General features: G+C 41.5%; 1 protein-coding gene across 5 annotated transcripts in view; it reads right to left on the minus strand.

Annotated features, from left to right (window-relative positions):
* BEST3 (bestrophin 3) overlaps positions 1–13,763 on the minus strand; it is a 41,729-nt gene extending 27,966 nt beyond the window's left edge. The window contains exons 1-4 of one of the 5 annotated variants that reach the window (XM_037132177.2): positions 13,519–13,763; positions 11,732–11,900; positions 8,213–8,307; positions 7,519–7,752 (exon numbers count right to left, since the gene is read on the minus strand). In XM_037132177.2, the coding sequence (XP_036988072.2) occupies positions 7,519–7,752; positions 8,213–8,307; positions 11,732–11,883 (481 nt within the window). In that variant the 5' untranslated portion in view covers positions 11,884–11,900; positions 13,519–13,763. The other 4 variants (XM_053662291.1, XM_053662289.1, XM_037132173.2 and 1 more) reach the window with 4 other exon arrangements.
* Positions 13,764–13,981: the final 218 nt, after the last annotated feature.

Here is a 13,981-nt window from a genome sequence, read left to right on the forward strand (position 1 = left end):
CAGTGCATCTCACAGTTGTTGCCTGAGTCAGACAATTGGTTTTGTTTTTTTTTTAAGACTTGCAGAGCATGATTAATTCTTATTATAAGAAGTTAATAGAATAGATAAACTTGACGTGTCATGGTCTCTGCTTGAAGGCTTGTTGCAGCACATCATCCTTTACCTGGAAACTATTCTCAGACGTTTCATGTCAATTATCCGACAGTCATATTCTTGGGATTATAGTGTAATTAAAAAAATAACCTCATTTATATGCTGGCTGCAATCTTTGTCATTCAACCAAAGAATAACGTTACCTCTGGTGATTTTTTATTCAGGAGTATGGAGCAAATTGTGCTGGCAAATTCTCTCTTGGTTTCTTAGCCAAAAGCAAATATGAAGAGCAAAGGTTTTTAGTGCAGACACCAAAGCTAGCGTCACCCTCCCCACCATACAGCACACTCACGGCCGCCTGGAAGGGACCTGCAGAGCAAGGAAAGCTGGCGGCTGTTAATTTTAGCCCAAGTTTACTGAGCACTTTGCTGTGAAAGATGAGTGATTAACCAGACATTAATACATCCTCTGAGAGTGTACAGGCAGAATAATTTTTATTATTCCCTGCAGGGTCACACATCATATCCAAAGTAACCCCATCTTTGGAAATCGAGTTTCAGGTCCATGGAAAGAAAATCTTTAGATTGTTGCTCAAATCAATTCAAAGAGCACTTGCTATCAGAAATGAAATGTTATCCTCATCAGCACTTCAGGCCATTTTAGCCAGAAACTGATGATCTTTTCCAGAACGTGATCATTATCCTCATCTGAAAGGCTGTGTGGACCACAGGTATTGACTTGCTCCGGTTCGGCAGCCCTGTCGGTGGGCTGGTCCTCACACTGCCCTGCCTCCTTCACACGTCTGTCTTCAGGCCTTGCTCCCTCAGGCCCCGCCCATGCCCCTGACATTGCTGTTTTATCTTGCCACTGCACCTGCCTAGAGTTTCTTGTGTTAATCTTTCCTTCCAGCTTTCTGGCTGGTTCAGCTCTGCCCAGCAATTTTCCTACTGTTTATCCCAAGAAATCTTCCTTAATATTTCAAGCCAGAATAGTAAAATTATCTGCATATGCATACATGTATATATTTACTTGCAACTTGAATTGTCATTTGATGGAGTAGGATCTGCCACTTCAAGGCAAAATTTGATTGTCCTCAAGCCAAAGGGCCAATTAAAGTCATTGGTAAACAATATTCCAGTTATTGTAGATTGTGTCTGCACAGTTGATTTATTTTTCCTCGGTTGAAGCCGAAGCAGATGTTTTTGCCTTTAAAGCAGAGTGTGCAAATGAGCCTCTATTACCAGAAGAGCTAAAAGCTCTGTATCTCAAAACTTGAAGGCGAAATGGGTTTGTTGCCAGTTCTTTCTAAAAGAGAAAGTTGTGCATTCAGCAACAGAACCCTTCCCAGAAAGATGACTTTTTCAGGAACACTGCAAATATGGCTCATTTTCATCTGTGTATTTTCCAAATGAATGGAGTGAAGCCACCAGATTCAACTATAGCTGTCATTTAAATTCAATGGTAGAGGTTTAGAAAACCCTGACAAGTGGGAACATCAAGAGGAAGCAAAATGAGATTGAGAGAGATGGAATCACATTGTGAAGACATTGTGTAGGGCTGTATGTCAGGCATTTTTTACTGTGAACCACAGTAAGATATGCGTGGCTCACAAAACAATGATGGGCTCTTCTTCATGATGTTCTGTCTGATGTTTTCCATTCCATTCCACTCCATTCCACTAAAAACGTTCATTGTAAGCCATTAATATGATTTAAGGACCCAATAATCAATTACACTCACAGTTTGAAAAGCTCAAAATAGGATATTGTTGGGTAAAATCAGTTTCTGAAGTAGCAATGCTGAGCAAGACAGAGCAACTCCTCTGTTTTCTGAGCAAAACATCTCTAGTCATCCATACTCCATCCCTAAATTAGCATCCTGTTTGGTAATTCACTGCCTTGTACACGTGACACACAGGAAATATCACACACCTGCCCAGGTGGTTGAGCATTTTGTTTGCTCTCAGTGAACAGATCTGAAGCAATTTGCAGATGAAGTTGAGGATTTAACAGATGCACCCTATAGCAGTGGTTCCTTAATTTTGCTGCAGATTAGAATAGTTTGGGGAGCTTTAAAAACTGCTGATGTACCCAATTTCTATTGAACCTAATGTATGGGAATGGGAGCTAAACATCTCTAGTGATTTCAATTTGCAGCATAGTTTGGGGACTACTACCCTGTGCAACAAGTCATTTGGCAAGCAGGCCATTTTGGCTTTTTTGTCTGGGTCAGCCACCCTGCAGTGCTGCTGAGGATCTCATTTAAAATGTGGATTCCCAGGTCTTAAGCCCCAGAGATTTTGATTCCGTAGGTTGCCTGGGAACCTGCAATTGATATATGTACTCTTGATAATTCAATGAATATAGTCTATGACCATACCTTGAGAACCAGGGAGGGGATAGCCTTGATTTAATGCCTAAAACAGACTGTGGGGAGCCTTCAAACGCTGACCAGCTGAGACTGCCCATGCACGGCATTAATTCAGGGAGGGCTGGTTCTACTGTGCATTTTCTCTCCTGTGTAATGCAAGTGCGCACAGGTGAGTCAGGTTTCACTCACAGGATGACGTTCTGTCTGTTTTGGGCTCATCATGTGAGACTATAGGGAGACTGACTCAGCCTGTAAAAGTTCAGCCAACAGAGGAAGACCTGGCACAGCTGTGAATACTATGGTCCCCTTGTTCATCTCTCCTGGGACACAGAGCAGTGGGAGATTTCAAAGAGCCTAAGATGCCCCAGAACCATGCAACATGCCAGGAAAAACTTGAACTGGAGACCACAGGGCAGAAAGTCCACAAAATCCATTTGATTTTATATAGAGAGAGAAAGTCACAGATTAAATGATCTAAATATGCCAGAATCTCGAATGGGGCTAGCCTTCCAGCCAGAGCATCTAAAGTCAGAGTTTTTTTTTATCTCAATAGCCACCTGACCATTGGGAGCTTGCTTAGTTGTATTCATGTTTGTTAATGATAAGCACTGACAAATATTCTCATCACGGAGCTTTCATCAAGCTCTTTCTAGTCAGAGAAGAACCTCAAGGAAATTCATGTAAAGATTCTAGGGCTTTAGGAAAAGTAAAGAGTACCCTTTCCTTAAATTTTACTATATTCTAACCATTCTTGTGGACACAAAAAGAAATTATTTTAGAGACATAGAAATGCAATACAGAGATGTACAATTACCTGTGACTAGTGCTCATCTCTGAAAATGATCCATGTAAGCAAGGATTTGTACTAATTTTTACTGATCCTTGAGGACAGGAGCCATTTCTGTCCTTGCTTACAGCTGTGCTCTAGGCCCCAACACAGTCCCTGGCATGTAGTATACACTCAATAAATCTTTGCAGAATGAGACAACACATGGCAGATTTAGCAATAGCTTCAGTAATTTTTTAGAGGAATGTATATAGTTTCTCATTGTCCATCTTTGTGTCCTGGTGAGTAAATTTTGAAGAGAAACCTTTTCTTCTCCTGATCACTGTGAAACACTAGATAAAGTATTTCAATTCAGTGTCATGCTATAATGTAAGCACCCGATTAAGGTTGTACTTGAATTAGCAAAGATCTGGACTTGTGCACCTGACGTGACTTGGGTGAGTGACATCTTCCAAGGCAGGTGATTGGAATTATTGCATTTTTCCAGGGCAAGTTTGTAGCCAATAAGCAAGATGACAGTGACTGTATTGCCATTCTTCTGCTAAATAACTGTTTGACAACAGTCCAATTCAGGGAACTTTTAGCATGATAGACATTACTTAGCATTTAATTGTTATATTTCTATTTTCCTGTGAGCAGAAATGAAAAACTTTTATTTTTAAATTGAGAAATTTCACCTGTAACATCAAAGCATATGTATTCCCCCAGTTGAATGCATTTTGGTCCTTTTGATTTACCAGAGTAAAATAACATGACCATCCAGCTTACAAGCAAACAAAGTTTAAGGGTTACCAGGTGAGTGACCCCTAGCTCATCAGGCTTTAGTCTTGCGACTGCCAGTTGCTACAGAAGGAGACACTGCTCTTCATTCTCTCTGTGCTCCCACTTACTTCCTCATGGCCAGCCTGGAATCTCCGTGGCAGGGACCCTCCCTGAAGCAAGTAGAGGTTGGAGGGAAACCCCAGTTATCTTAAAGCCCATTGTTTCTCAGAGTGGGATCCAGGGACCAGCTGCCTCAAAGAATGCAGAAGCTTGTTGAATATACAAGCCTAGATCTCACTGACCCGAGACCTACTCAACCAGAACCTCCAGGGTGGTATTTAGAATCTACATTTTTAGCAATATTTATTTTTAGTAATATTTAATGCACACTTGAAGTTTGAGAACAGGTACTTTTCCAGACAAGTGATATTATGTAGGGGCATCACCTGACAAGGGGTGTTTTCTGTGCCCTTACCCTTGTGTCCTGCCTTTGCCCTCACCAGTTTGGTGCCCCTGAACTTTACTTCTTGGCCCTCTCTACCCTCCGGCAGGGCAGGTGTCCTGGCTCTGGGCTCAGGGGACCTGCCAAATATTTAACTCCATCCCTGGACTTCCTGTTCTTCCCAGAAACACGGACACAAAGAGTGTCTTTTGACACTGGCAAAAGACAGAGAGTGTCGGAGTCACACTCTGCCCCCACGTGCAGACTGAGTCAGCCTTCTCTACTGGGGAAAGAAGCAAGAAGCCAGGTGAGCCAGTGCTGCCCCTGCACAGAGAGGGGCCCACCCACGTGGCTGACTGTGGAGCAGCCAGGAAGAACCCCGCTCTGAAGTGGCTCCCTCAGCTTCAAGGGCCATGGCTGGAAACCTTTGTTCTGCCATCTAACACACAAACCTGCCCTTGGCAGTGAGGCAGGCTGTTTCACTGCCCTTATTCCTGCTCTTGCAAGAAAACACTTAGGAGTGAAAAGAAAGCAGTAGGGACCCTTTTCCTGCAATAATCAGTGATGACCCCAGAGGGTGCTTGCAAAGGCTCCAGCCCCCTTCAATCCCCCTCAGTTCTTTTCCTCCTTCAGCCTTTGCACAGACTGATACTTGTGTGTTTAATCAGGTCTGATTCCAATCCTCTGGGCAGTAGTCTCTGACCAGACTGCTGCCCTAAAGCCCCTCTATAATTCTGGAGCTTCTAGCATGGCTGAAACCTTGAATTCACTCTTTCTTTTTTTTTATTTCATTTTTATTTTTAACGGTGGGGGGAGAGAGGGAAACATTGGTTTGTTGTTTCACTTATTGATGCATTCATTGGTTGATTCCTGTATGTGCCCTAACTGGGGCTCAAACCTGCACCTTGACGGGAGCAGGTTCGGGATGATGCTCTAACCCCCTGAGCATCAGGGGGGGTATTCCAATATTCCAATATTCCAGCTGCCTTAGGAAGCAAAAATGGATAGACACAGTACATGACGAGCATTTGCACAAATTTGATGGGGAATAAGCTTTGTTATTATAAAACTTACACCTAAAGGAAATGCAATCTTGTCATTCTCCTGCTCACCTCTCCCTCCCTACTTGCCCCTGCACCTGCATACAGCTCAGCCTTCCGGAGCTCAGGGCTGATGAAGGCCCCCCTCTCACACTGACCGCTCCATCACCAGCCATGCTGGCTTCCTCGTGATTTGCTTTTAATATGAAGGTGATGCCAACAGGATAGGATTTGTTCTGAGAATTGGGCCTGGTGTCTGGTTCCTGTCAGAATGCACTCCCTTCATTTCAAGGATGCATCAGGACTAGAGAAACATCACCTTTATTCTTCCAAGTAAAGTTTAGCTCTCACTCATCACTTCGGAATGGGTCTAACCTTTCTGGTTTATTTTTAGGTCTTTCTTCAGATGTAGTAATTCTTATTGCATTTGATTCCTATAGATATTAGGGTAAGAAAATTAAGTTGTCACGTAGCATTTTCAACTTGGTCATTCTAAAGAAGTATTCACCTTTTAAATTCGGAAGAGGTGTCGTAGTTACTTTGTTTGAAGTTCCTACTGGTTTTATAGCATAATACATTTATATCTGTGCATTTGCCAGGCCATTATTGACATCCACCTGAATTTTTTAACTAACTCATTGTACCTTGTTACTTTCTCACATCTATTACCCCAACAGTATCTTCTGCACCCCTCCTGATTTAGTTCTACCTTGACTTCCCCAACTTTCTGGTCATTTAGTTGAAGAAGACCTGGGATGCCACAGCAAATGAGTCTTCTAAAGTGACCAAAGGACTGTGTCACACTGCTGTCCTGGATGATTTTGGTATTACTAGCAAGAACTCATGTAACATTTACCATGCTCCAGGCATGTCTCTAAACCCTTTGTAAATGTGAACTTATAAATCTTCACAACAAGCCAATGAGGTATATGAAATAGGTGGTATTATAAATTACTATAAACTTAATTTGTGGATGAGGGAACTGAAGTGTAGAAAGTAACTCATCCAAGATCATGTAGCCAGTGAGTAAGGGGAAGGGTAAGAACTTGAACTCCTTCTCTGAGTCTCAGTCACTGTCTACACTGTCCATCTAAGAAGGCAAAGCCAAACCAAAGAAAAGCCAGGAAAAAAGCCCTCCAAAAACAAACAAAAAATACTATTCGTAAAGAACAACTACTTCCAAGGACATTTCAGAGGAAGAGAATAGATAGAACAACCTACTTTGAGAGCATACTCAATGTAAAGATGGAATCGTCACATGATTCTTTTATCTTCTCCACACTCATTAAGCCCTTTCAACAAGCTACTCGATCTATTAACAAGCACCTGGCAAAAGTCATTTAACCCTCACCCCACTGAAGGCTGCTTTAACTAACAGCTTCTTCACTGAACACTAACACGCCGAGGAGGATCATCCTTCTAACACCATCAGTGCTCAGCACAGTGTGTGGAGCAGCGCAGAGAGAATAATTGTGTCCACTTTGAGGGAGAGGAGGGACAGCAGACCCACACTGAGGCGGCCTGTCACTGCCCCCTCTCAGGGTCTGCCTAGATAAAAACCCACGCCACTGGGTCCTACGTTTGGGAAAAGTATCAGTCTAGTTCTGAGCCTGAATGATAACTGCACTCTGTGGCCCCAGACAGATCATAAGCTCTCCGAATCTGTTTCCTTCCTTTCTAATTTTTTTAAGGTCCAGGGGAAATAATATTTATGAAAATGAACAAACTGTGAAGGGGTAGAGAATGTAAGAAAATATTATAGATGGTTTAAATAAATGTTATAATAATTATATTTACCTAAAGGCCATGTGACTGCTGCCGCTCCTTTCCCCCAAGTAAACTTTTTGAGGGCAGGAACCGTGCCTTACTCATTTTTGCCTCTTAAAACTGTTTCTGGCACATAGTAGGTAATCAAAAAACGTTTCTGGTCGAATACCTAAATAAAAGGAATTTTTCAAAGGAATGGGGGCACGTCCCCATCTATGCTGAGGGGTGCCCATGGAAGGAAAGGCGGTTCACCGTACCTGCTTCGACCACGTGGTCCATCGTTGGGAACCTTTTGTACACGGCGGTGCTCACCGAGCGGAAGATGAGCAGGGATGTGAGATTGACATAGCGCATCAGGGTCCTTCTGAGCAGGCGCCCGTGCTCGTCCCTGCCGTGGACACTGCTGGAGATGAGGAACATCAGCCTGTCTGGCCAGGGCAGGTTCACAAACTGGTTCCACCACCGGTTCACTACCAGAGTGACATAAAACCCTGCAGAATAACAGGAAAACTATAAAGCCATGTCCTGGAGCAGACACGTCAACACTGATGCTTTTAGCAGAATTTTAGCCTTTTTGGGATTGGGGTGTAAAAATATGTTGTTATCCATACCTTATGATTTTTTGCCCTCCAGAAAAATAAATGTAGTTTGTGCCTGGCAATGCCGTGGCACCCAGTAAGCGGCTATTAGAACTCACATATTGACAGCAAAAGTGGAGGGTTAGTGAAGAGAAAGCTTCATCGTCCCAGAGCAGATTGTTACCTCAAACTTGTTTGGTGTTAATGTAGCGAAAGCAGCCCTGAAGGCGAACCTTATGGACGGTTTTTGTTCTATCGCAAGCAGTGGCTTCGCGGCCATGCCTCGCAGCTCGGAAGCATTCCCATGCAGTCATCGGCGTCATCCGGACGGAGACAGCTGCGTGCCGGCAGCCTGCGAGTCACCTATACTTACCAAGCACAAAGGTTACTGGAATTTGTTCAGCATATCTGTCACAGTAAATTGATAATTTTTCAAAGTAACGTTTTTGGGCTCCTGTAAGTAACAATCTGGAGCAAAAATAAAATGCACAGCCCTTTATGATATTATACTTCTTCACCTGCGTTGCAAGTGATATTCAGTGCAAACAATTAAGCACAAATAATTTTTTAAGGAGCGATACTTTTTCTTCTAAGTTGGTGTATCTCAAAAGTTGAATATTTCAAGTACTAACATTGGTAGTGCATAATTGTTATTGGCCATTAGACAGATTCATTAAACATTTTATTTTTAAATACTTTATATTTTTAAACTTTTATATGATTAACACTTTGGATTTGAAGCACAATACTTCATCAAAGAGTTTGTTTCTCAATCATTCATCAGGTGTACTCAAAGGGAAAAAGGAGTGTCTCGATTAGGAGGATTACAGTTATTAAGTTATCATTAAATAATAGCCCTGAATTTGACATCCTGATCTTACTTTTTCCTGAATATGCTACTCAGCAAATTCTTGATTTTCTGTGTTATTTTTCAAGGGATATTATAACTTTTAAAAACCCTGCAATTATTTAAAATATAAGAGATATAACAATTAGAAGTGGACATTTTTACTATTATATTTGGTGGGTTTATATCAATATAATATAAATATTAAAATTTATATTATAGGTCTGACCCAAATCCATTTCACAGTATTGTTAAACATAAATTTATTTACTAAAACTATTCTGGATACTTCTGTTGTAGGGAGGAGATTCAGAGTCAGAAGGAATGTCTCAAGGCGGGTTAATAATAATGATCAAAATCTGGAAAGCAAAGCAACAGAGATGAATTCGCATCAATGAATGAGTGTAGCTGTTCCAGAGGAGAAAGGACTCCCTTGGAAAAATCCCTGTTAACATAGACCGAAGGCCTATTTGGGTCAGTAGGACTTTGATAAAGGAAGCAGAGGGATAATGAGGTAAGAGTGAGCCAACACTCAGGTCGCAGATGAGGAAATGGGAGCTGGTGCCCACGAAGACAGGGTGCGGGGTACAGGGTGTGAGGTGGGCTTGGAGTTCTTGCCTCAGCTTGGGAGGAGGTGTCAGCAGTTTGGGAGTCAGGAAAAGCCGACAAGGAGGCATCACCTGTTTGCACAGTCCTGTCAGGGTCATGCTGATGAACAGTTACAGCCAGAGTGGCTTTCGATAATCAAATAGAAGTTGTTGGGGAGGATTTGATTGTGGACAGCACAGACCACAGGGTCAGGGGAAGCGGGGTTTGAATCCCAGATCTCCCACTTACAGATTTAGAATTTGAGCATATTTTTAAATCTCTGTGAGCCTCTGTGTCTCGTGTGTCAATGGGGATAATAACATCAGTGCATCAGGGATGTGGTACAGATTAAAGAATATGTTATGTAAAACAACATAACATAGGGTATTGTACTTAATAACAAAGTGATTGTTATTATTAATAATTGGCCAAAGGAAAAATATTCAGCTAATGGACACATAGAAATTTTACTAGTTAGAAAGTAAGTGCAGCAATTATTTTGTCAAATCCATACAACAAATGGGAAGAGATACAATCCAATTAATGAATTCTTGTGCTGTCTTACGATTTTCGCTAAATATATTTTGTTACTTTTAATAGGACCAAAAGAACTTAGGGCATCAGTAGACGTGAGACCGAAACTAAATCTACATTTTTCTACGCAGGTTTGACTTGAAAAATTCAGCCTATAGTTCTCGGTATTCCTTTGATCAAGATATTAGGATCTGTTTTAACAAGCTTTTACAATTAGACTTCAGAAAATGAAGAATGACTTAAATAATGGCTACTATTATAAGTGTAAGCACTCTTCGGCCTTTACAAAAATCGCACGTATGATTTTGTGGGGTGCACATAAGATAGTGGAGCAAAAGCTGAAGCCCCACTGAGCCTTTCCGGCCACAGTGCAACTGCTCTGGGGGCTATTCTGTCCTAAGCAGCCGTAGCAGCAAGAAATTCATATTAGTACAAATAAATTGAGACGACATCACGTGTCTTCCACCGTCTTGTATTTTGAAGGATTAGGTGACCCATAAATAAGTTGTCAACAAGTATTGTAAGACAGATCTGAAAAATTATTAGAGGTTTTTAATAAAAATTCTATTTAAAGACTTTTTGCTAAGATATATACCCATATATACATTTATTTGGAATGGCGGTTTTGATATTTAGCTAAGTAGATCTTTCTATTCTGCTTTTGATAATGATCAGTCAACCAGATTAACATCCCTCATCTTCAGATGGGGCCCTGTTGCTGCAAAGAAGAATGTAGGTGAGAGCAATGCTATTCAGATTTGTTCATTTGTATGCAGAAGGAGAATAACAAACGGATGTACATAGAAAAGGTGGAAATACAGCCTCAAAAACCTTTAGCTTTCTATTTTAAGTTTTAATTCCTCCCCAGAGAAGAAATGTATGCAACCAATTTTAATTAAAAAAACTCATAAAGCTTCTCTTTTATAATGCTGATAAAATTTTATTAAAAATATAATTTTTAGCCTTGGCTGGTGTGGCTCAGTTGGGCATCGTACCACAGAGTGAAAGGTTGCTGGCTCTATGCCTGGTCAGGGCACATGCCTCAGTTGTGGGCCTGGTCCCCCACTGCGGCACATGGGAGAGGCAACTGATTGATGTATCTGTCACACATCAGTGTTTCTCTGCCTCTCTTTCTCCCTCCCTTCCCCTCTCTCTAAAAATAAATAAATAAAATCTCTTTGCAAAGTAGAATTTTTATTCATAAAAAGATTTCTTGGACATAATATTGCTCAAGTTTTCTGTCAGTCTGACAGGCATAAGTTGTGGTTATGAAGAATAAATATCATCTCCTTTTGTGAATATGACATACCCCAACCTCAGAAGATATAAGGAGAATTACATAGTTTTCAGGACTTTTCTTTAGTTGGGTTGTGGTAAGGCTGGTGGGCACCATCCTGGAGGGGATCTTGTCACTCCAGGCAAAAGAAAGGAAAGCGCCTGTATCAGGTGTGTATGCCTGACAGACATTATTTGCAAACATGCCAGTTACACAGGTAGTTGCTACACGCTGTCAAATCACAAATTCAAACCACGAGGGACACAGTTGAGAGAGGCACACATAATTATTCATTTGTAGACTTTGCCACTCAAAATCACTATGTAGCGAAAATCTAAGTATAACTCTTCCATTCTGTGCCTATAGCAACATGCTTGACCCACGACTAGCAGCTCATCATGATCACTTTATGTGGGGCTGGAATGAGAACCACTTGAACATGATGGTTAGAGTCTATTTAACATCCTAAAAATGGTGGGTGTGGGTTCAACTGTCCTGTCCTGGGAGAAGGAGGCCACAGAGAGGATCATGCAAAGGAAGTTAACGTACGCACAAAGGTCAGCGGCAACCGCAGGGCTCAGATTTCTGAGACTGTATTCTCACTTGATATTTGATGGCCACTTAAGGAGACATGCAAAGGAAAGTACCTGTACACCAAACTTATTGCTGTGTAAAAAACAGCAAAAACAATAAATTCCCTGTACAGTAGTTTGTAGATGCTGCCTCTCCACTTGAGGAGTAACCTATGAAATCCAAAAAAAGTCGCATTGGCTACTTTACTGGAGTAAGTGACAGTCATCTTGGATTGTTTTTTTTCTAGAAGAGCAAGAAGACAAAATACAAGTAAGAAGCCATGTTTAAGACCAAGCATACATCTGTAACTCACAGGAAACCCACACCAGCAACCAGTCAGCCAGCTCCCCTTTTGTTGCCTTTCTCAGTTCGTACAGTTTGGAATTTGGGGGTAACCACCACTGTAATGCTAAGTGATTTAGTAGAAAAAAGGAGGAAAAGCAATTCTGGAAAGAGTAATTTTAGAAATTGTAAGTTTGCCTTAATTTCTGAGTATTACTTTTATATAATATAGCCATCGCTCTAAAACTATTTGAATGATTAAGTGAGGTATATGAGATATGCTGTAATGTTACCTATCATGTACTTTCTTAATCCACAGGAAGATTTAGAGTATTGATATGCTGTATTGATTGACATTTTCAAAAGCAGTAGCCAAACTTATACTTTGGGGCTTTCTTTGCTAAAGTAGGTAAAGAAGCATGCATTTCACGCTTAAACTTCCTAAGGGGAAGTTATGGCTTTTTTTAAAAAATCAGGGGATACTATTAGAAATAAACAAGCCCCTTGTGGGAATTTAATTGATGGGTTATTTTTGCTGATTTCAGTCAGATGTGGGTGTCTCTCTAATGGAGCTCCGGGAGCATAGTGAGCCCTCCATGTGTGTCAAAAGGCGGACAGAATGCTGGGCTGCAGTGATACTCGGGAAGGCGTGCTTTCCCATGGAGAAGCGCAGCACAAAATGCTTACGGATAGTTTGCTTTGTGTTTGGAGCTGAGCAAAACAAGGCCATTCTTTAGGACTTTTCCACTTGGATCTGTCCCAGGGATGTGGGTAGGATGAGAACTGGGCCCCAAAGCTCAGTTTTCAGTAAATTCTCTGGAATTCCATTGCTTTTCACCAAGAGATTAAGCATTCAGGTTTTGAGAAGGTGGCCCAAAGTTAATCTTTGCTTGTAAATCCTGCTCTCTATCCTGGAGCACACTGATAAAATGAGACTTCTTTCAAACCTTTTGGTTCCCCCAAAGGGATCTGTGAGAAGAGCCTTATGGAGTTACGTTGTAGACAGAAATTATAGAGCTTTTAAGTAGCATCGTATGAGACACAAGAAATAAATCATGCAGCCAACTTCTTGTAAAAAGTAGCCTGTAGCGTACATTTTAGTATAAACAAGAAGACATTCTGCTTTTATCCAGAGCTAAGGAAACAATGCAATTCTAACTTGCCAACTTCCCTAAGGAAATAAAACTCTGGAATTACATTCACAGTGTTTTTTGTAATCACAAACATAAGCCTTCAACATAACTAATCTTGATTAAAAAAAAACAAAAAACTGAGGGTCTTTTGGCATGAGTAAGCGGCATTACAAAAGGACGGGACTCACGCCACGAAGCTGGTTTCGTGGTTTCACCTTTACCTTCTCTATTCGTCTAATGTGAATAAGGCCAAACCTGGGCGAGGACCATGATACTGTTCAGCCCATTTCATAATTTGTCCTCATAGTAGTTTTAAATAACAGTCCTCAAATAACTTCCCTTCACGGAACAGTTCATCCTTCTCATTAAGCTCTGTCAGAAAAACAAAGATCAGATAGAGCAGAGGTCAGAATTAAAATGCAGATGTATACGCTTTGTGCACTAACCTATTTATCTGATTTGGAGTCTCCGACGGGAAAGGAGATCTTCAGGCTCCTCTGGAACAGGAGCCGCAGGCCGGGTGGCACTCTCGGTTTCACCCTTTGCTCGTGTACAGTCAGATTCCCTTTCTGTTGTTCTCTGGCCACTGAGAGGACCCAGACAAGGACAGGGGTTAAATGATTTTCCACTTGTGGAGGCCTGTTTATGCCAGTTTGCCCACTGGTGACAGTTATAGCCGGGAACAAACAGGAGCAGCAGCTGCTGATGGGGCTTTTTTAAAATCTATAATTATAACTCCACCTGCCGTCCCAAGTACCTCTTTGAGTGAGGAGTCGGAGGTGACGTGAAGGAGGCTGGGCCGTTTAAGTCTGTTATTTATCATTTTTGATTTCGCTCTGGGATCAAGGAAGAAAGAGCCACTTTCCACTGCCCCCACCCCGCCCAAATAGTTCTGAAGAGGCTCTACCA

Source organism: Artibeus jamaicensis, unplaced genomic scaffold (genome assembly GCF_021234435.1).
Source record: "Artibeus jamaicensis isolate MK-2021 breed Jamaican fruit bat unplaced genomic scaffold, CSHL_Jam_final contig_233, whole genome shotgun sequence".
Lineage (NCBI taxonomy): Eukaryota > Metazoa > Chordata > Mammalia > Chiroptera > Phyllostomidae > Artibeus > Artibeus jamaicensis.